A 23,872-nucleotide genomic window follows, 5' to 3' on the forward strand; every position below is an offset into this window, starting at 1 on the left:
GGACTGTGTGTTGACTATTTTCGACAAAGAAGAATAGTTTCAGACATTTCCATGGACAATGTCATTACCTGGACCAAGCTATCTTCACATAGGTGCCCTGTGGATGTCGCTGGGCAACTGCACGTGAATCCTGAAGGTTGTATCCTGGAGTCAGAGGGGAGTGGGTGACAGACTCCCCCATTCTTGCATGGGTTGCTAGAACAGGGATCTAGGAACAAAGCAGAGTGTTCAGAAAGCACGAGGCAACCGAGAGAAGGGTCAAGGTGATATTGGTAGACAAGGTTGACAAGGTTCCCTGGCCTCTCTGCCTGAAATGGAAGTGAGAATTTGGATTAATGCCTCACCCCACAACCAACCCTCCCATCCCCTTTGACATAGTGGAGCGTCGTCAACCTGCCCTTCAGAGTGGAGGAATTCCTCAACCCTGCACAGGGAGCTTGAACACGGTTTATGGACTCACTTCCCCAGTCAGACTTAGGTTCAGAAAGGGCCACCTGTTGTGCGATGTTTGACAGTTTTAATTGTCGATGCCGTATGATGTGAGGGGTAAAATACATAAGGTGGAAACAGTGGATGTGGAAGGTCTGCATTTTCAGGAAGGTATCATGCAGGGATTTGGTCAACAAGACTATAGCACACAGAGTTGGGGAGTGAGGTAATCTACTGTCGAGGTTATTGAACAAATGAATGGGAACAAACAGATCTTTCTCAGGTTGGCGAGCCGACACCAGTTGCAGACATCCCACCCTGCAAAAACTCATTTCAGGGAGGTAGCACCATCAATTTGCGGGAGACTCCCGGAACTTCCGGGAGAGGTGGGATGTCTGCAGTTGTCACTTCAGTCTTGGACCTTGGGCCCCCCCCACTCATTATCGTATCAACGAGTTGGCTGGGGGAGCAAAGTCATGTTTCCAGGTTTGCCTGCGGTATAAAACTTGGTGAAATTGTGAGTGAAGAGGAGGATTTAGAGTGGCTGCAGAGCTTACCGATAGGCTAAGTGAGGGCATGGACCAGAGAGAAAGGCGGGTGATGGCATTTAATCCAACACGTTATGGACAGGCGCTGTTTGGTCCGAATGGGAAGGTCTTTAATGGCCTGAGCAATGGACGAAAGTTTGACAAGTACCGGTTTGATAAACAGGGGAACAACAGAGGTGGGTTCCACAGGGACACTGGGTTCAACCTCACCGGCCGCAACAAGAAAGGGGAGCACGACGCAAGAGCAGAGTTTGACGCGGCTGGATTCAATGCAGATGGTTACAATCGAGTCCCATTTGATGGTGTTGGGGTTAACCGTGAGCATTTCAACTCCCTGGGCTTCTCTGCAGCTGCTACCTATCACTGTGAATATCTGCCAGCCTCTCGTCGTCAGGCCATCCACAGCAATGACCTGAGGAGGGAGGTGGTCGGCTCCCTGCCGGGTGAGAACACGGCAGCCACAATGTACCCCCTGGAAAAATAGTGAAATTATCCACACGAGACTGGAGGTTTTTTGAACGGTGAGAGATTGGGTGATGTTGTCTTTAAAGGAGACTGTGTGTCCTCGTATACTCCCCACTGAAAGCCAACGCACACAGCACCAGCATGGGCTCCCATAGTGGAAGTCGATGGATAAGGAACAGTGCAGGGAAACAGAAAGGAGGTAGGATAGTGTCACGATCCTGAGTGGAGAGTCTCGGTGACCCACTCCTGCTCCTATTTCCTATATGCTTATTTCTAAAGAGAAAAGAAGGAGAAGTCGAGGAGTTAGAGTGAACGGGTAACAGACTTGAGTCAGTGCACACTTTCAGTGCTGGGTACAATTTGGGTCTCCCCGTCAGAGACAGAAGGTAGAGGACTGAAGAGAGTGGAAAGATCTACAAGGACAGTCCTGGAAGTCAGGCTCAGTCTGGATATCTTCTCTGAAAGAGTGAAGGCTGAGAAGGTGATCTAACAGTAGCAGAAATAATTGACGGAAAACATTTAGAATTGTTCTACTTGTGTGGGTGAGCATCACAAATGGCCACCAAAAATCAAGCACAGCATCCACAAGAAAGATACCTACCAGGGACCTGACGGGAATGCAAACCTGCGGACGCAGTGAGCGTCTGAGGCAAATCTGGCAGGTGCCACTCAAGAGAGGAGGGGGACAGAGAGCAGAGAGAACTGCTGACAGAATCGAGACTGGAGCAAGAGGCCGGAAACGCATGGTCGGGCATTCAGAGGGTTAGATTCTCAGCCAACTCCATCATGGGCGCTAGCCTCCTCAGCACCGAGGACATCTTCCGACAAGGTGGCTCCCATCAGTGAGGATTGCAATCACCAGGACGTGCTCTGTTCTCATTGCTGCCATCGGGGGGGGGGGGGAGGGGGGCGTTACAGAAGCCTGAAGACACACTCTCAATATCTTGGGAACAGCTTCTTCCCCTTTGCCATCAGATTTCTGAACTGAAATGAACCAACCCATGAACACTACCTTACCATTTTTGCTCTCTTTTTCGACTGCTTATATATTTCAATGCTTTAATGTGTAATTTATAGGTTTTTATATATTGTGCTGTGCTGCGGCCACAAAACAACAAATTTCAGAATGTATTCCAATGATATTAAACCTCAAAGGTCCAATCTGATGTCAGAGAAATGTATACAATATACATCCTGAAAAGCTTTCTCTTTGCAAACATCCACAAAAACAGAGAGGTGACTCAAAGCATGAACGACAGTTAAACGTGAGAACCCCAAAGATCCTCCCAACTTACCCCTCCCGCGGGTAAGCAGCAGTGAGCAATAATCTCCCCTCTCCCCACCAGCAAACAAAACACATTGGCACCACCACCGAGCGCTCGAGCGTCAGCAAAGCAATAGCAAAGACACAGACCTGCAGTTACCCCAAAGACTTCACGTTTCATCCGGCATTCGACGTGCCGCAAAACCTGAATCTGATTTTGGCCTAATTCACATATTCTGTTACGCTACATAATCAATGGGAACGCTGTGCATAAGACATCATGAGGACTGGGTTCAGAGCATCGCTTCTCTTCTCCTCGACCCACGGCGTGTTACTCACCCTGACAGAGGGGGTTGTCGCTCCGCTTTGAGCAGTGCATCTCCCCCTTGGTGCAGACGCAGGTGTTGCAGGCGTCCAGGACCCACGACTGGCCCTCCTCGTACTCCCTCCCCTGCCACGAGCACACCCGTTTCCTGCATTCACATGCCTCGAGGCGCTCGACCCGGAGCAGCAGTTCCAAATTCTAAACAGGGAAGGAAGGCAATGCATCACCAACGTGACAGCAAGGGCATTCCCGGAAGGAGCAGCCTCCTGCTGAGGCCGCGGATCTTAGGAAAAGTGCTGACGGTGGGATCATGGCCTTTCACCGCAGGGACACAGATGGGATGGTCCCTTGCTGCAGCCAGAGCCAGGAGGATGCACAGTCATCCATTGGGGTCGTTTGGGGAGCCAGGTTCAGTCTCCCTCGGTTATCATCACTGGGGGATTTTGTCTCATAACCCCTTATCAAATCCAAGCACAGCAACCTTGAGAGGAGTTCCCCGGGAGCAAAAAGATTAGCGTAACAAAGAAAGAGTCTTATGATCCAGACTCAGAATTCACCAGCAGAAACTAAAAGGCAGAATTTAAGCACACATTATAATGTATCAATCGAGTAATAACTACAGCTTTGAGAATTCAAGCTGTTTGCCTGGGACCCCGGTGTTTGTTCCCAAAGCATGAGACAACAGGAAGTATAAAAGCAAAACAGCCACTTGGCATGTCAGTCTGTGTCACTGTTTACAGGAGCAAAATCCAGACGTGACATGGAATCAGAATAAACTGTTGGTCATGGTTTGTGCATGCGAGGCTCAGGGCACACGTAACTCTGCCCTCGCGAGGGTATATGCCCATGTATCTGTACCAAGGGTCAGTGCCAGTGTAACTGTACCCCAGTGAGGGTCAATGCCAGTGTAACTGTTCCCCAGTGAGAGTCAGTGCCAGTGTAACTGTACCCCAGTGTGGGTCAGTGCCAGTGTAACTGTGTCCTAGTGAGGGGCAATGCCCAAGTAACTGTATCCCAGTGAGGGTCAGTGCCAGAGTAACTGTGCCCCAGTGTGGGTCAGTGTCTGTGTAACTGTGTCCTAGTGAGGGGCAATGCCAGTGTAACTGTGTCCTAGTGAGGGGCAATGCCCAAGTAACTGTACCCCAGTGTGGGTCAGTGTCTGTGTAACTGTGTCCTAGTGAGGGGCAATGCCCAAGTAACTGTATCCCAGTGAGGGTCAGTGCCAGAGTAACTGTGCCCCAGTGAGGGTTAGTGCCAGTGTAACTGTACCCCAGTGTGGGTCAGTGCCAGTGTAACTGTACCCCAGTGAGGGTCAGTGACAGTTTAACTGTACCCCAGTGTGGGTCAGTGTCTGTGTAACTGTGTCCTAGTGAGGGGCAATGCCCAGGTAACTGTATCCCAGTGAGGGTCAGTGCCAGTGTAACTGTTCCCCAGTGAGAGTCAGTGCCAGTGTAACTGTACCCCAGTGAGGGTCAGTGCCAGTGTAACTGTGCCCCAGTGAGGGTTAGTGCCAGTGTAACTGTACCCCAGTGAGGGTCAGTGACAGTTTAACTGTACCCCAGTGAGGGTTAGTGCCAGTGTAACTGTACCCCAGTGAGGGTCAGTGACAGTTTAACTGTACCCCAGTGAGGGTCAGTGTCTGTGTAACTGTACCCCAGTGTGGGTCAGTGTCTGTGTAACTGTGTCCTAGTGAGGGGCAATGCCAGTGTAACTGTGTCCTAGTGAGGGGCAATGCCCAAGTAACTGTATCCCAGTGAGGGTCAGTGCCAGAGTAACTGTGCCCCAGTGAGGGTTAGTGGCAGTGTAACTGTACCCCAGTGAGGGTCAGTGAATGTGTAACTGTGCCCCAGTGAGGGTCAATGCCAGTGTAACTGTGCCCCAGTGAGGGTCAGTGACAGTGTAACTGTACCCCAGTGAGGGTCAGTGCCAGTGTAACTGTACCCCAGTGAGGGTCAGTGACAGTTTAACTGTACCCCAGTGAGGGTCAGTGTCTGTGTAACTGTACCCCAGTGAGGGTCAGTGCCAGTGTAACTGTGCCCCAGTGAGGGTCAGTGAATGTGTAACTGTACCCCAGTGAGGGTCAGTGCCAGTGTAACTGTACCCCAGTGAGGGTCAGTGCCAGTGTAACTGTACCCCAGTGAGGGTCAGTGCCAGTGTAACTGTACCCCAGTGAGGGTCAGTGTCTGTGTAACTGTACCCCAGTGAGGGTCAGTGCCAGTGTAACTGTGCCCCAGTGAGGGTCAGTGAATGTGTAACTGTATCCCAGTGAGGGTCAGTGCCAGTGTAACTGTACCCCAGTGAGGGTCAGTGACAGTGTAACTGTACCCCAGTGAGGGTCAGTGTCTGTGTAACTGTGCTCCAGTGACAGTCAGCATTTGTGGCAATGCACTTCAGTGAAGAAAAAACTGTAGTTAATTATTCTTGCCTTTGAACCAGTCTTTCACTGACCTGAGCTTTGACCATGTCCAGCATTGCACTGAGTGCCCCCACCATCTCCTCCAACCTATCTAATTGCTGCTCTTGGCTTCTGGGCTTCAGACTGTGGGTCAGCAGTGAAGCCTCCGCGTCATTTTGCTGCTGCTGATCCTGACTGACGTCTGACATGGACATCGAATGTGTGGAGACGTCCTCAAGGAACTGCAATTCCTCATCCGATTCCGAGTATTGTTGCTCAGCCAAAGAATATGGTAAAGCTAAGGAATCTGAGAAAAATGTGTGAAACAATCCAGTCAACAGAGCCACGAACTGAACAGCACAAACCACAAAACCCCGTCTGCAAACAGGCTGAGACATCACTGGCTAATTACACAGAAATTGTTTAATCAGATACAGTGTCGTTCATTGCATTATCACAGAGTCTGATTCTTTAATCAGGTTAATGTTCTTTTAGTCAATGACTGTAGCCTTTTATTCAAGGGAGGGTAATTTAAGGTATCTGTTTAATCATGATAAGAATGATTCCCAATATGACAGCAAAATCGCTGGTACCAAAAGGAGCACACACAAAATGCTGGAGGAACTCAACAGGTGAGACCATGTCAATGTTTACAAATAAACAGTCTACATTTCAGGCCAGTGTCCCCCAGCAGGCCCAAAACAACCATATTGATGCCCTCCATAAATGCTCCATCTCCTCCCGAGTTCCTCCGGCACTTGCCATGTGTTGCTCAAGATCTCCAGTGTCTGCAGAATCTTTTATATCTGCCGGTACGAAGAGGAAGCTGCAATATAAATAAGATGCTGAAGGTTTGCATCAAGTCAGACAGAATTTCTATAGAACAGAAGGTCACAAACTTTTTTATGCCATACACCTCTCCCATATATCGAGGGGAGGGTAGACTCCAGGTTGGGAACCCCAGTCAAAGTATCGGAAGTGTTTTAGACTGGAGGGAATCCGTTCAGTCGTTGCTGCCTATGCTGGTTCTGTGCCAGAACAACCCAGTGTGTCTCCACTCCCCGTGTAGCCTTCCATTCGGAAGTTTATTAGTTACTGCTCACTCTGAGTAACTAGAGTCATTTTTTACTCCACTTGCTGAGTACTGCACAGCTCTTTGTCAAGAGTCAGGATCACTGTAGCAGTTAATAGTGATTTTATCAGAGATTATTCAACATGGTAAAACTTAGAACAATGGTTGTAAAATATCCTGGTTCAGTATGCTGGGTGGGTACACTGAGATTGCTTTCAGCACTGAACACTGCTGTTCACTGTGAGTTCACAGGGACTCCACAGAATTCCTGGCTGACCTAAACAATACAAATCATGTAACCACGTCTCCTCCGCACTGGGTGGTCCAACGTGTTCTTGTTTCCAGACTGTCGCTTGGAGTCAGGAACAAATTGTTTCAAGCACCATGTGGCCCTGGGGTGACGGAGGGGGTTAAGGTGGGGTCGCCAGACATTGCTGTAGCTGGGACAGAAGGTGCTCCCTCCGGCAGGTGGGCATTACAGGAGGTGTGGGTGCTCCTTCCTGTTTCTGATGGACTTGTGCTCCTATCAAAGAGATACATGTTCTGTTGTACCTTTAGAGCTGATTCTCCATTACTGCTGGTCAGTGTCAGGGACCCGCACATCTCATTGAAGATGCTATATTTCTTTCCTCCCTGGGGGTCTCTGAGAACAGCCCTGAAGATTTATCTCTGTTCCCCTGATAATCTCTTGCCCTAACTTTTCAGAGTATGGTGCTGGACATTTGACGAAGTAGCCCAGATCTCAGAGGTGGCTGAGTGTACTCTGAGCCTCAGTACTGGGAATGTTGCCCCGGATGAGGATGCTGCTGCTGGCTCTCTCATCCGGCTAATGACCTGGAGGATTTTGCAGGGACCATGTCAGAGATATTGCAGGGATGGTGTTGGTGATATTGCAGGGACTGCATCGGAGATATTGCAGGGATGGTGTCCGAGATACTGCAGGGACGGTGTCCGAGATACTGCAGGGACCGTGTCAGAGATATTGCAGGGACGGTGTCGGTGATATTGCAGGGACGGTGTCGGTGATATTGCAGGGACCGTGTCGGTAATATTGCAGGGACCGTGTTGGTGATATTGCAGGGACTGTGTCGGTGATATTGCAGGTGCCAGTATAGGTAATCTATGTCTCAGATCATTGCTGCAGATGGCTGAAGAGGCCAAGTCATTGGGTGAAAGTGGACGTTGCTAGGTTCTTGATTCGGAAGTGTGTCAAAAGTTTTTTGATATTTTTTTGGTATCTTTTTCTTTCTTGCTGGTGAAGCTTTTAGAAGCTTTTTGTGTGACGCATGGCTCCCGGGCTGGACACCTAATGGGGGTTTTCCCCCCACATTTTCTGCTTAGTATCACAAAATATTTTTCCAATCTTTAAGATAATTTTTTTTTATTTGAGACATTGTAAGTGTTGTTACTTCGATGTACTCGTCTTATTTCTTTTGTATAATACAACAATAAAAAGATTTGAAAAGAAAGGAGTTTATTGCTGATAAATGTGAGGTGCTACATTTTGGTAGGACTAATCGAAATAGGACATACATGGTAAATGGTAGGGCATTGAAGAATGCAGTAGAACAGAGGGATCTAGGAATAATGGTGCGTAGTTCCCTGAAGGTGGAATCTCATGTGGATAGGGTGGTGAAGAAAACTCTTGGTATGCTGGCCTTTATAAATCACAGCATTGAGTATAGGAGTTGGGATGTAATGTTAAAATTGCACAAGACATTGGTAAGGCCAAATTTGGAGTCTTGTGTACAGTTCTGGTCACTGAATTATAGGAAAGATGTCAACAAAATAGAGAGAGTACAGAGCAGATTTACTAGAATGTTACCTGGATTTCAGCACTTAAGTCACAGAGAGAGGTTGAACAAGTTGGGTCTTTATTCTTTGGACCATAGAAGGTTGAGGGGGGACTTGATAGAGGTATTTAAAATTATGAGGAGGATGGATAGAATTGACGTGGATAGGCTTTTTCCATCGAGAGTAGGGGAGATTCAAACAAGAGGACATGAGTTAAGAGTTAGGGGGTGAAAGTTTAGGGGAAACATGAGGGGGAACTTCTTTACTCAGAGAGTGGTAGCTGTGTGGAACAAGCTTCTAGCAGGAGTGGTTGAGGCGGGTTCGATGTTGTCATTTAAAGTAAATTTGGATAGCTATATGGACAGGAAAGGAATGGAGGGTTATGGGCTGAGTGCAGGTCGGTGGGACCAGGTGAGAGTAAGAGTTCAGCATGGATTAGAAGGACCAAAATGGCCTGTTTCCGTGCTGTAATTGTTATATGGTTATATATAAAAGTTATGGGGTGAAGGCAGGAGAGTGGGTTGAAAGTGATGATAAATTAGACATGATCGAATAGTGGAGTAGACTTGAAGGGCCAAATCGCCTAATTCTGCTCCTGTGCCTTGTGTGTGCAGAAGGGCAAGTATCATAACTGCGCAGCAAACCACGGGTCACTGCCAGATTCCTGCACCCGACTTTCAAAAACTCTTTTCCTCAAATGGCTAAAAGCCACACTAGTCGTCAGGAGGCCGTGGCGAATTCCATCAGTGTCAGCCCCTGCTAATGATATGAGAAGTGATCCATCTTTTCCTGTGACTTGTCAAAGGGCAGTGCTGTGAAACGGCAGCTCTGGTGAAGAAGCCTGGACTTGCAGGCGTTTCGGGTGAAGCAACCAATCTCTTGTATGCTTCATTGGATGGGGTCAGCAACGGCTGGGAGCCTGACCAAGCAATCGAAACACATTACCTACGTGCTACAGAAGAAAGATGGGAAATGTTTGGATAGGGTGTAAAGGAGATTTTGCAGGATGCTGCCTGGATTAGAGAACATGTCTTATGAGGACAGTTTGAGCAAGCCAGGGTTTTTCTCTCTGAGGTGAAGGAGGACGAGACATGACTTGATAAAGGTATACAAGTTGATAAGAGGCTTAGTTAGAATGGACAGCCAGTGCTTTTTCACCAGGGAATCGATGGCTGATATAAGAGGACATATTTTTAAAGTGATTGGAGGAAAGTATAGGGAGGATGTCAGAGAGGGGCTTTTATTTTCACACACACACAGAATGGTGGGTGTATGGTATGCACAGCCAGGGGTGATGACAGAGGCATCTATATTAGTGACATTTAAGAGACACACAGGGATGACAGAGAAATGGAGGGCTATGTAGGAGGGAAGGGTTGGATTTACCTTAGAGTGGATTAAAAGGTGAGCAAAACACCATGAGCTGAAGGGCCTGTACTGTGCTGTAATGTTCTATGTTTTCAGTTCAGCTGAATGGCTGAGGTATACAATGATTTCCAATCTGGAGTGGAGTTAATGGTGGCCACGCAGACTAGCTCCACTCCAGCCGGCAATGAGCTGCAACACTGCATTCATAAAGATCAAGGACTGGAGCAAGAGCAGGCTTCCTTAACCTAATGACTGGTCGGAGTTAAAACTTGCACATCATCATGTAGCACATTTAAACTGGAAATAAATTTCGAAGGACAACTAAATTAGAGAAGGAGTCTCCAAAAGCCTTCTCAAATGGTCTGTAGAATGCTTGAAGCTGTTCCTTGCACTTTTCTTGGAGGCGCCCTGTCAATATCTGTCAGGGGTTTGTACACTCTCCCTATGACTGTGTGGGTTTCCTCCAACAGTCCAAAGCTGTACCAGTTAGTAGGATAATTGGTCAGTGTAAATTGTTCCATGATTAGGCTAGGGTCAGATCAGGAGTTGATGGGCAGTAACCACGAGAACTGATTTCATTAAAAGGTCAAGTTGCAGACAGCTCTATATTCATGTGCCTTGTATGCCCAGCTCCCCACATCCTTTCCTCGCACACTCCTACAGTCGTCACTGCACTGACCTCCTGTCACTCCCACAGTCCTGTCACTGCACAGGTCTCCTGTCACTCCTACAGTTGTCATTGCACAGATCTCCTGTCACTCCTACAGTTGTCACTGCACAGATCTCCTGGTCACTCCTACAGTCGTCACTGCACAGATCTCCTGTCACTCCTACAGACGTCACTGCACAGGTCTCCTGTCACTCCTACAGTCATCACTGCACAGATCTCCTGTCGCTCCCACAGTCCTGTCACTGCACAGGTCTCCTGTCACTCCTACAGTCGTCACTGCACAGATCTCCTGTCACTCCTACAGTCGTCACTGCACAGATCTCCTGTCACTCCTACAGTCGTCACTGCACAGATCTCCTGTCACTCCTGGTCATCACTGCACAGATCTCCTGTCACTCATACAGTCCTGTCACTGCACAGATCTCCTGTCGCTCCCACAGTCCTGTCACTGCACTGATCTCCTGTCACTCCTACAGTCGTCACTGCACAGATCTGTCACTCCTACAGTTGTCACTGTACAGATGTCCTGTCACTCCTGGTCATCACTGCACAGATCTCCTGTCACTCCCACAGTCCTGTCACTGCACAGATCTCCTGTTACTCCCACAGTCCTGTCACTGCACAGATCTCCTGTTACTCCCACAGTCCTGTTACTGCACAGATCTCCTGTCACTCCCACAGTCCTGTCACTGTACAGATCTCCTGTCACTCCCACAGTCCTGTCACTGCACAGATCTCCTGTCACTCCCACAGTCCTGTCACTGCACAGATCTCCTGTTACTCCCGCAGTCCTGTCACTGTACAGATCTCCTGTTGCTCCCACAGTCCTGTCACTGCACAGATCTCCTGTCACTGCACAGATCTCCTGTCACTCCCACAGTTGTCACTGCACAGATCTCCTGTCACTCCTACAGTCGTCACTGCACAGATCTCCTGTCACTCCCACAGTCCTGTCACTGTACAGGTCTCCTGTCACTCTCACAGTCCTGTCACTGTACAGATCTCCTGTCACTCCTACAGTCATCACTGCACAGATCTCCTGTCATTCCTACAGTCGTCACTGCACAGATCTCCTGTCACTCCCCAGATCTCCTGTCACTCCCACAGTCCTGTCACTGTACAGATCTCCTGTCACTCCTACAGTCATCACTGCACAGATCTCCTGTCATTCCTACAGTCGTCACTGCACAGGTCTCCTGTCACTCCTACAGTCGTCACTGCACAGATCTCCTGTCACTCCCACAGTCCTGTCACTCCTACAGTCGTCACTGCACAGATCTCCTGTCACTCCTACAGTCGTCACTGCACAGATCTCCTGTCATTCCCACAGCCCCGTCACTGCACAGGTCTCCTATCACTCCTACAGTCGTCACTGCACAGATCTCCTGTCACTCCCACAGTCCTGTCACTCCTACAGTCGTCACTGCACAGATCTCCTGTCACTCCTACAGTCATCACTGCACTGATCTCCTGTTACTCCTACAGTCATCACTGCACAGATCTCCTGTCACTCCTACAGTCCTGTCACTGTACAGATCTTCTGTCACTCCCACAGTCCTGTCACTGTACAGATCTCCTGTCACTCCTACAGTCGTCACTGTACAGATCTCCTGTCACTCCTACAGTCGTCACTGCACTGATCTCCTGTCACTCCCACAGTCCTGTCATTGCACAGAACTCCCACCCCATAGTCAAATATCTCCTGCACCTCACATCCTCCATCTCCAACTCCTCCTTTTCAACAGACACCCCACCCTCCGCATGTACACAGGTAGTACCACCGCACACTCCCTCACCCCTCACCCTCTCAAACTGACTTCCTGCTTGCACTGTACACCTTATTTGGGCTCCTGTCCCCTCCAGGACTTTTCCGTTTGTGTTCTCTCTTTCCCACACCTGATAGACAAGTGCTCATCTCTCTTGTTGTGCACACCTCCTCTACTGACCTTGACTCTGCTACCTGACTGTATATTCCTCCAACTCCTTGCCCATTCTCCTCCCGCCATGCACATCTCTCCAGCTCTCCTTCCCACTTTCCTTGCATATCCCTCACCCTCTCTGCACAATCCCCCAACCCCATGATCCCTATTCATTGCACTTACCCCCTCGCTGCACACACCAATACCTCTGCCCACACCTCCCATACACCCACACCCCATAAAACCACCAATCCCTCCGCCCACACTCCCCATACACCCACGCTCCATAAAACCACCAACCCCTCTGCCCACACTCCCCATACACCCACACCCCAAAAAACCACCAATCCCTCTGCCCACACCCCCATGCCCCCAAAAAACACCAACCCTTCCGCCCACACCCCCATACACCCACGCCCCATAAAACCACCAACCCTTCCGCCCACACCCCCATACACCCACGCCCCAAAAAACCACCAATCCCTCTGCCCACACTCCTCATACACCCACACCCCATAAAACCACAAGTCCTACTCACAACACCCACCCCCATTCCCTACCAACACCAGAACCACACACTCCCCTCCTACTTGACATACACCAGCTATTCCTTTGTTACAATCACCTTCCTGGACATAACTCCACACAACTCCCCTTCCCAGTACTCAGCTCTTGAAAAATACCTTTCGCTCCTCACAGACTAATCCCCACACTCCTCCCTCACACACTAACCCCTACACTCCCCCTCACACACTAACCCCCACACTCCCCCTCACACACTAATCCCCACACCCCCCTCACACACTAATCCCCACACCCCCCCACACACTAACCCCAACACTCTCCCTCACATACTAATCCCCACACTCTCCCTCACACACTAATCCCCACACTCCCCCCACACACTAATCCCCACACTCCCCCTCACACACTAATCCCCACACTCCTCCCTCACATACTAATCCCCACACTCACCCTCACAGGCTAATCCCCACACTCACCCTCACATGCTAATCCCACACTCTCCCTCACAGGCTAATCCCCACACTCCTCCCTCACACACTAATCCCCACACTCCCCCCACACACTAATCCCCACACTCCCCCCACACACTAATCCCCACACTCCTCCCTCACATACTAATCCCCACACTCACCCTCACAGGCTAATCCCCACACTCACCCTCACATGCTAATCCCACACTCTCCCTCACAGGCTAATCCCCACACTCTCCCTCACATGCTAATCCCACACTCTCCCTCACAGGCTAATCCCCACACTCCTCCCTCACACACTAATCCCCACACGCCCCCCACACACTAACCCCAACACTCCCCCTCACACACTAATCCCCACGCCCCCCACACACTAACCCCAACACTCTCCCTCACACACTAATCCCCACACCCCCCCACACACTAACCCCAACACTCCTCCTCACACACTAATCCCCACACCCCCACACACTAACCCCAACACTCTGCCTCACACACTAATCCCACACCCCACACACACTAATCCCACACTCCTTCTCACACACTGATCTCATACTCCCCCTCACACACTAACCCCCACACTCCCCTCACAGACTAATCCCCACACTCCCCCACACACACTAACCCCAACACTCCCCCTCACAGACTAATCTCCACACTCCTCCTCACACACTAATCCCACACTCCTCCCTCACATGCTAACCCCAACACTCCCCCTCACACACTAACCCCACACTCCTCCTCACAGACTAATCCCACACTCCCCCCACACACTAACCCCCCACACTCCTCCCTCACACGCTGACCCCCACAACCTCACTGACACACTGCCGTCCTTGCAAACCACCCCTCCCTCTCAGCACCTGCATCCCACCTTACAGCAGAAGGCCCAGGCCGCCTGTGACTCACGGGACAACCAGCACCACCCTACCTGGCAGATTGTCGCAGTGCCACGGGCGGTGAACAAAGCCACTTGGAGAGATCTCCGCTGTCTGCCAGTAGCCCTGTGGTAGAGAGAGAGAGAGAGGGAGCCACAGTCTGAGAGCAAGCATGGATGCACAGTCAGACCGTAATCCACAATGGACAGGGAGCGGCCCACCGGTAATATCAGAGTTACAGAAGAAACACCAGGCTCAGCTTGAGACAGCCCAGAGGGAACCGAGTCTTGTTCTCAGTGTAAAGATAGCATCAGAAAAGAGTCAGCCACGCATTTTAAAAGGCAAGTCCTAGCATCCTAGATGCTATGAATGGTTTAAAGTTTCCTTTCCTGTATACTTTTCCCTAACGCCTTTAGAGGACGCTGGTACCTTCAGACTGGGGTGGGGAAGGGACGATACTTTCAGGGAAGAATGGAGGGGACCGAGTATTTTCAGAGGAGGGGCATGGGCTGTACTTTCAGGGGAGTGTCTGAAGGGGCTATGCCTTCAGGGGAGGGGTGAGGGGGTGCTGGTCATTGCACAGATGGGCTGAATGGTCAGTATCTTTAAGGGTGGGGGGAGGAACGTCACTATCTGGAGGGTGGTGGGAGTGGGCCAATACTTTCAGAGGTGGGGCAGAGAGACTAAATTTTTGCATCTGTTCCCACTGAATCCATGAGGTGTTCCCAGTGTCGAGCTGTAAACCAGTGAATTCAACGGGGAATGGTGATTGAGCCCCAGTACCTCTCTCTGTGTCAGGTGCACCATCGTTACGGCTGGGGGGGAGGGGTTTACACTGGCACTGCAAAGGCGCCATTCAAGAAGGCCACCTGTGTGCAGCAATGGAGAAGAAAATGCCTGCAACTCTCTCCGCGGGCTCACTCCACTGAGCAAAGAGCAATAAATCCTCCTCAGGAGGTCAAATTTTTCAAAGGCAGACGGGTCAGCTTTCACAGAGCTATGGGATCTTGTGGGGGAAATGAATGTACTCAAGTGCTTTCATAGGAACCAAAGTTCCCAAAACACCCTACAATGTGGCTTCCTGTATCACGCCTGGGTCTGCCGCGCGACTAGTTGATTGAGACTGGTTTCTCCATTATCAACACATGGAGAACTACCAGAACTGGAGAAGGTGAACCAGATGGCCCTTCATTTTTTAAATCATCTAGTAATTTTTATAAATCTATGGCCAAACAGGCTAATAGAACTCTGTTGAAGAACATGAGTAAGAGGCTTGAAACCTCTACCATTGTTAGATTGACCTTGGAGTAGGTTAGAGCCAATGGGCCTGAGTTGCTCTATGTTCTTTTACCGTGAACTTGCTGTCCCCTCCTTCTGTGCTGGAGAAGTGAATCTCCAAATCGATGGGAAGAATCAGGCTAATGGCATCTTTGTCCAGGTTCTTCTCAAACACAATGTCTTCTTCGCAGTCAATGAGAAGTGTTATTCTCTGAGACTCCAGATTGAAGGCCACTCGGCCCCACTGCCCATTGCCAAAGGGAGTCCCTCCGGGAAAGACAACGGATGCCGGCTCCATGTTGTGCACAGTCCGGTAATCCAGTTGCAGCTGGTTGTTTCTGGTGCTGGATGTGAGCTGTAAAAGTGGACGTCCATCCTTTCTGGTGGTGGTGGGAGAGGTGAAGGAGATAATTGTCCCCTCTGAATTCTTGCTTTGTTTTGCCACAAAGTGAAAGCCAATGGACCCCTGCATGGAGGTGAGGAAGTAGATGGCGTAATCCCGTGGTAGGGTCAGATGCGGTACACGCTTACGGAACTTCCAAGCCGGGGCGCCTGGTTCCAAACCTTTGCTTCTGCTCACTCCCTTTACAGACCTTGTGATGTTAAGGGCTTCCAGAAGATCAATTACTGCAAGACAAAAACAAATGTAATGGCCTGAAGTATCACACAGAAACCGAACTCTGCTCTTCAAAGAGCAACACTCTGTAAAATTTGATCGGTGTTTAATTATAGGGCACATCTGAAAGAGGCTTACAAACGGAGGACAAGAGTTGACACGCATACCAGTGTGACTTACACATCCGTGGGTTTATTTAACAAGATTGGGCATGGTAATCTGATGTTTATTTTTCAAAACACTGCTTGATATATGTACTTTCAGGTTGATGCCCATTTTACTAAATCATTTTAAACAATGAATTTGTAAAACATAAAACACGAATAATGGAATGAATAGAGTTGTAAATCCTGAATTTATTAAAGCTGATAAGGGAAAAGCCAAATGCTCATTTTGACATCAGAGAATGTATACGGTATATAACCTGAATTCCTACTCTTCACGGACATCCATGAAACAAGAAACCCCAAAGAATGAATGATAAAAACACCAAAGCCTCCGAAGTCCCCCTCCACCTCCCTGCACACAAGCACTAGTATTTTGAATACTAGAAATGAAAATCAAACAAACTGCAGATGAGGAAAATCTGAAATAAAATGATGTTTAATTTTTTTAAAAGTGTCGGAAAATCTCAGCAGATTAGACAACAACTGTGGAAGGACAAACAGTCAATACCTAGGGTCCAACGCTCGGCGTCAGAGGGGTGTGGACAGTGGAGTAGGAAAGCTGCAGTGCGATTATAGAGGACAGCAATTTGTTACAGGAGGAATCCTAGTTGTACCTTTCCTCAACGCAACCCACAATATTTAACATCACAGCAATACGGAGCAATATGGATTAACCTGGAACCTCACTGAACTAACTGAGCAACTTCCAGTTCAGAGTGCTCTGAAGTTAACGTATAACTAGATTTATAGTATTTTAAAGTCTAAATTAAATATGATTTTTATAAAATTGCTATGCCATTTTTCTGCTGCTACACAGGTACGTTTCAACAGCCATTAGCTTCACCAACACTTTCAGGCTGACACACTGTTGGGGTCCTATTTCGGTGGTACCTTTGGCATTGTTATGCTGGTTAGAACATGGAGTGCCCCGATAGAATTAGGAAAATACCAAACTGCGAGAATCAGTTCATAGTCTAGTGCTGAATGACTGTGGGGCAATTTTTGCTGAGAAATCCCTGAGTCCTCGTCAGGGTCCAGTCATAGCAGTGACAGGAGTAGGCTGGTCAGACTCCTTATATAATTAACTCATCAATGTTAATAAAGACTGCAGATGATGAAACTATTTTCCTGAAAATGTTGGTTAATAAACTGGATGGAGTGAAGTTATCCACCAGCATGTATAACTTCACTTGTCTCAACTCTGAACTGATTCCACACCCTACAGACTGACTTTCAACGATTCTACAAGTCATGTTCTCAGTATTGCTTATTTTAATTTTAATTTGCACAGTTCATCTTTTTTTTTGCACATTGGTTATTTGTCTGTGTTTGGTTATACATAGTTTTCATAAATTCTATTGCATTCCTTTATTTTTCTGTATATGCCTGCAAGAAAATGAAACTCGCGGTCATATATGGTGACATATACGTACTTTGCTAATAAATTTACTTCAAGCTTCAAAGTTTAAAGTGAATTTATTATCTAAGTATGTATCTGCCACCATACGCTACCCTGAGTTTATTTTTTGACTTTGATTTACTTTTGTCATATTTTTATACCGCGTTATTGTTATAATTCAGGGTGCTTTAGTCATAGTTGAATTTGTTAACGGTTAGAGCAATCCGCAAGGGCTTGTGAGCTCCCGTTTACAAGCTGGACTCAAAGCGTTGACAAGAAGAGAAGAAATCCAAACTTTAACCTTTCGAAAGGTTAAAGATGTGAGGGCAATCTGACTGTGACGTTTGTCACCCCATTGATCACTAGGGTTGATTCAGCTGATCTGGCTGGCTTGGTGGGAGTCCCCTTATCAGCACAGCTCCTTGGGATAATAGATCAGCCATGACGGAATGGCAGAGCAGACTCGACGGTCCGAATGGCTGAGCTCTGCTCCTGTTCTTATGGTCTAAAACTTCCTACGATTCTTTACAGAAGCATTTTCAAATAATGCTTGGCACTAAGTCCTGTAGGATGATATTAGGACAGGCAACCGAAAAAAAAATTGGGAAAAGAAATAGATGTAGCCGTTGTACCCTGAAGAAAGTGACGGAGGTTGCAAGGAGACGAGGTTTACAGTGGGAGCAGTTTAGAGCCCAGTCATCTGAAGGCACGATGTAAAAATGAATTTAGATGTGCAAGAATGATTGGAGGTGAGCAATTGTAGTAAGGTTGTAAATCTGGAGGGAATACAGAAATATGGAGAGGTAAAAACACGGGCAATTTAAAAATGATGCAGGATTTGAGAAATCGTGCTATCATCGGGTTTATCTATCTGGAACAGGACATTTTTCTGTGTGGAGTATCAAATAGTCCATTCTCTCCTTTCCTCTTTATTCCTTATCAATCATAAGTTAGATAAGGGCAAACTCTACAATAAAATGTGTGAAACCTCAACCACATGAATCAATTTCTCAGAGACAGGAGCACCACGGACAAGAGGAGTTTATTTGCCGAGCAAGATTCTCGCTGTTTCTGAAGAATGCAAAGGCACTTGAAACAGGCTTCACAGAACAAAACATTCCTGTCTGCATTCTCTCATCTCCCCCTCCATAACATGGTGCAGATGAATCTCTTTAACAGGCAGAGAATCTCAGGCTGCTGTCATCTGGGATCCTTTGATCCCACTCCCCCAAACATGTCCTAACTCTCCCCTACCTCTTCAACATTCTCTTAAGTGTATTCTCAAATCACTGCCCCTCCTAAGCAACACCCTTTCTAAAGTAAAACGGGGCCAGGGCGGGGGGGGAGGGGGCGAGGGGGCGAGGGAGCACGCTGAAGACCACCTAGTGATGTGTGGAAATAAATAATATGAACTCATTGGTGCTGTGATATCTCTTTGTGATGTGAGGAAAGCATTGTGGCATCATACGCCGTGAAAAAGACGAGCGACACCAACATTCATGTGATTTCATATGCCTACCATCTATTCAAATAAAACAGCTTTTTGAAAGGTAAAATGGCTCCATTTTGTAACAACATAACTGTTCAGCCTTAATGGAAAACAAACAAGTTATGGTGCGTGGGAGACTTATTGCTTTGAAACGTGTACATGGCAAAGTGCTAACCCAGCATGCATTGCAGTGCACATCACAGATGTGACGGGGTTTCTCTGTTGCTGTGACCTGCGGGACGTTTAGCCCTCCACGGCCCTGATAAATCCAGTCTCGAGCTATTTTCCTCCATGTTCTGTACACCAATAAACTCTGCCATTCTCTGCCAGACTGGAACTTAGCATTTAAATTGCAGGACTGTCTGAAGGGACAGGAAGTCATTCTGCCTCATCCAGAAGTTGCCCCTCAGGTCCTTCGAGAATCTTTTCTCCCAACCCTCTTACTGCTCAGGGCTTCCGGCTAAGAATGGGTACAAACTCTCCTCCGCAAGAATCCCACCTCAAGTGCTGGAGTTCACCAAACATGGACAGTATCATTTCGAAAATTCTGCCACTCGGCAGGGTGGCTGGGTCAATTCTCCAGTATTTTTGTTGTCCACATCCCACCCACCACTTCTTTCACCTCACTGCTCTCTTCTTCGACCCAGAGTTGTGCCCTCACAGAAATCAAGATTACTTACTCACTCAGATTTTCCTCTGGCTGTTTACTCTTGTCACCAGATTGTACAGGGGTACAGTTTGTACCAAATGGACTGGCATTTTTTTGTTCAACTTGTGTCCTGTCATGTAAAAAATGTGTACAACTGTGTTTTTCATATGAATGCTGCTTATATAATGCGACGTGCCTATGACGCTGCTGCAAATGGCTTTTTCATGGCACCTATGCATATGTATACTTATCCTTATGACAATAAACTCGATTTGAGTTGACACCAACTTCCTCAATTTTTCCACCCCATCAACTCGCTCTGATGTGTCCCACTCTGGATTTATTTATCGGGATACAGCGCAAAGTTTGCCTTATGTAGCTTCGAGCCGTGCCGTCCAGCAACCCTGGGTTCGACCGTAGCCCATTCACGGGACAACTTACAATGGCCAATTAACCCACCATCTTTAGACTGTGAGAGGAACCTGGAGCACCCAGAGGAACTCACACAGCCGAAAGAACAATATATAAACTCCTTACAGACAGTGGTGGGAATTCAACACTGTTCTTTCTTGGTGAGATCTGGAAAATCTTCAATACTGCTCCGTCAAACTGGTGTTAATGAGGAGGAATCTGTCTCCTGTTATTTTCAGATGCATGTAAAGACTGCCTAAGAACCACACTGCCATCTGCGGTTGGAGGAACAATATCACTGTGGGTTAACTGATTCAATCCTCACTAAACTTTTCCAGGTACTAGCTAAGTCACTCTCTAATCTGCCGTGGCACAGCCTTGAAGAGCAGTAACTGGGAGATGGTACCTGGGAATCCAATGTTACTTCTGGATGAATTAATAGAGTTGAACATGCATGACAGAGGCAATGCCACCAGCTAACTCAGCAGACAGCATGGATTTGTGGAAGACCGGTCATGTCTGATATGTTTCTATCTGCTCCATGTTTTGTAAAATACCTTTGATAGGCTTTCACATAAGATCATTGACAAAAAAAAATGAATGGCACCAAATCAGAATCCACTGATTGAAATGTAGTTGTTAGTTACTTAGGAAAAAGAAAGATAAAAGTAACACTCTGATTAGCAGGATGTGACATATGGTTCTACTCCTTTTAACAGATTGTAAGCTTCAATAACTCTTGGATACACTTCTTCAGTTTGTTATCCAGGCCACATTCCCTCATCTTGATCTGAGTCTCACCCCTTGACTCCTTGTTGTGCTTCCACTCTCCATTCTGGCTTCCTTCTCTGATCCCAAGCAACTAATCCTTGGAATGGATTTCAGCTGCAACATTAATTCCCCATTTCAACACTCTTTTCCCTCAATGGAAGGTGAGCTCTTCTTTTACCCTCCTTCAGCCTAGCATTGACTTTTTTTTTTGGGATAGCTTCAGCTCACTCAGTGGAACACTCACAAAATGCTGGAGGAACTCAGCCGGTTAGGCAGCATCTACGGAGGGGAATAAACAGTCGAAGTTTTGTGCCGAGCTCCTCCCTCAGGACTGCTGAATGAATGTACCAGTCCCGAGGAAGGGTCTCGGCCTGCAAAGTCGGCTGTTTGTTCCCCTTCATAGATGCTGCCTGTTGTGCTCAGTTTCTTCTGCATTCTGTGTGTGGAGTTCATTCAATGGACCTTGTTTCTTGCCTTATGAATTCCTTAACCGTCTGGACCCCTTCATCTGGCCACCTACTCTCTCTATGTCTTACCATCATAAGCTCTTGGTGTAATCTCTCACAATTTTTCCATCCAGCTACCCGTGAGTTTGATTTGGTCTTTCTCTCTCCGTCTACTGTGCTATTATTAACCCCCAAACGACAAAGCAGAATAACCTGTTTCCAATGTCATATTTACTCATATAGTCTCACTCTAACAGAAGTATTCCCTTTGCTGTACCCAAGTCCTCCTCACATCTTCTGCCATTTTCTCCTTTCCCTAGTTCTGATTACAAGTCTCAGACCTAAAACATTACCTCTGTTACTCTTTCCACAGATGCTGCCTGACCTGCTGAGCATTTCAAGCATTTGTGGTTTTATTTCAGATTTACAGCATCTGCAGTTTTTTTTTGTACTTTTCATTTTACCACTGGCTCAAGGTCAGCTTCCATCTCACTTTATTAGACAACACTCACAACACGCTGGAGGAACTCAGCAGGTTGGACAACATCCATGGAAACGATCAGTCAATGTTTCGGGCCAGAACCCTTCGTCAGGATGTAGGGTTCCGGCCCGAAACGTCAACTGATTGTTTCCACGGATGCTGCCCGACCTGTTGAGTTCCTCCAGCGTGTTGTGAGTGTTGCTTTGACCCCAGCATCTGCAGATTATTTTGGGTTTCACTTTATTAGACATTTGAATGGACAGCATCCATGATAAGATGGTCTCCTGGTCTCACAATATATCTTGTTGTGATCTTGCACTTTATCATTTATCTGCCTGCACATTTTTGGAAGCTTTTACACTTTATTCTGCACTGTTATTGTTTTACCTTATTCGAGCTTAATGCACTGTGTAATGATTTGATCTGAATGAACTGTATGCAAGACAAACTTTTCACTGTACCTTGGTCCATGTGACAGTAATAAACCACTACCAATTTTCTGACTATGTTGAATGTTGATTAACAGTATATAATGTACATGTCCAAATCTTATGACTGACCAGCACTAACCCTGTCCATAACATAACCTCACACCAAGTTACACCACCCCCGGGGAGATTTGCTTGAAATTGCTCTGCATGGCTGCCCGAATTTTCACCAGATATCTAATGCAGTTGGAAATAAAGTCTTTTCTGATATTTTATTTCACTATCTTACTGATCCTTAATGAAACTGGTGATATCCTCAGCAAGAATGTACATTAATGACTGAAACAGGTTGTTAAAAAACTGCATGCACTTTATACTTTATTGTCGCCAACAATTGATATTAGAACGTACAATCACCACAGCGATATTTGATTCTGTGCTTCCCACTCCCTGGATTACAAATATTAAGTATTAAAAAAGTAAAAATTAGTAAGTATTAAAAATTAAATTATAAATCATAAATAGAAAACAGAAAAATGGAAAGTAAGGTAGTGCAAAAAAACCGAGAGGCAGGTCCGGATATTTGGAGGGTACGGCCCAGAGCCGGGTCAGGGTGAATTTGGGATAGAAGAACATAAACTTTGATTTTCAAATTTAACAGGAGAGAAATATTGTAATCAAGAAACAAAAAAAAAACTACATCTGCTGGGAATCACAGATGAAAATGAAAACTGCTGTAGGTGGTCAAGAGGCTCTGGTAGCATATGTGCTCAGAGAAACAGAGTTATCATTTCAGGTGGCTGGCCTTTCATTAGGATAGTTAGAAAACAGGCAGGTTTTGAGTTGCATTGAGGTAGAAGGGGAAGGGAGAAACAAAGGAGCTAGAAATCTTCAATAAAATAGAAAAACGCTGTAAGTACTCAGCAGGCCAGGCAGTATCCGTAGAAAAGTAAGTTAATGTTATAGGGTTTTACCAGCACCTCCTGAAGTCAATTGCTATGCAGGTCAATACTTAAGATATCTCTTAGCTCTGTGATCTACAAACTTTGATATGATATGCACGAACACACATCAGAATAGTGTACCACATCGACTTGTCAAAAAATCAACTGTTCACTGTTACTTTGTACTCTCCATTCCAGAGTCATTTTTACAGCTATGTTTTACTTAATCCTTGGGATTTTACTTCTGTTAATATCGAACTTGTTGCATTTGCCAAAGTACTTTTTAACTTGACAGGCTTTTAAAGCAAAGCAGACAGTCTACCTCCCACTCAGTATTACAGCTGTCTCCTCTGTTATTGCTGCTTTGGCAGAATCCTCTTCACTGGTGAAGACAGATTGGAAGTTACATTTAGAACTTCAGCTATTCCATCTGTCTTCACAAGGTGATCCCCCCTTTTTTAGTTCCCAATCGGTCCTATTCAGTCATTATTTAACCTCTCACTACTTGTACACCAAAAACCTGCAGATTGTAGAAATACCTCAGAGGTCAGCCAGCATCTGTGAAGAGTAAAATAGAGTTTCCTTGTTTTGGAAGGTTATTACTGTTTCTACTTCCACAAAATAACAACAACAAAGCAGTAAAACAAGCCCCGTTCCTTCGTCCCACACAC

General features: G+C 47.0%; 1 protein-coding gene across 1 annotated transcript in view; it reads right to left on the reverse strand.

Moving 5' to 3' along the window:
* Window positions 1–23,872, reverse strand: part of kcp (kielin cysteine rich BMP regulator) — a 128,187-nt gene that overhangs the window by 95,892 nt on the left and 8,423 nt on the right. The window contains exons 2-6 of the mRNA XM_063072925.1: window positions 15,474–16,027; window positions 14,176–14,248; window positions 5,480–5,733; window positions 3,046–3,229; window positions 69–208 (exon numbers count right to left, since the gene is read on the reverse strand). Of these exons, the coding sequence (XP_062928995.1) occupies window positions 69–208; window positions 3,046–3,229; window positions 5,480–5,733; window positions 14,176–14,248; window positions 15,474–16,027 (1,205 nt within the window). The remainder of the gene's footprint in view (window positions 1–68; window positions 209–3,045; window positions 3,230–5,479; window positions 5,734–14,175; window positions 14,249–15,473; window positions 16,028–23,872) is intronic.

Source organism: Mobula hypostoma, chromosome 20 (genome assembly GCF_963921235.1).
Source record: "Mobula hypostoma chromosome 20, sMobHyp1.1, whole genome shotgun sequence".
Taxonomy (NCBI): Eukaryota; Metazoa; Chordata; class Chondrichthyes; order Myliobatiformes; family Myliobatidae; genus Mobula; species Mobula hypostoma.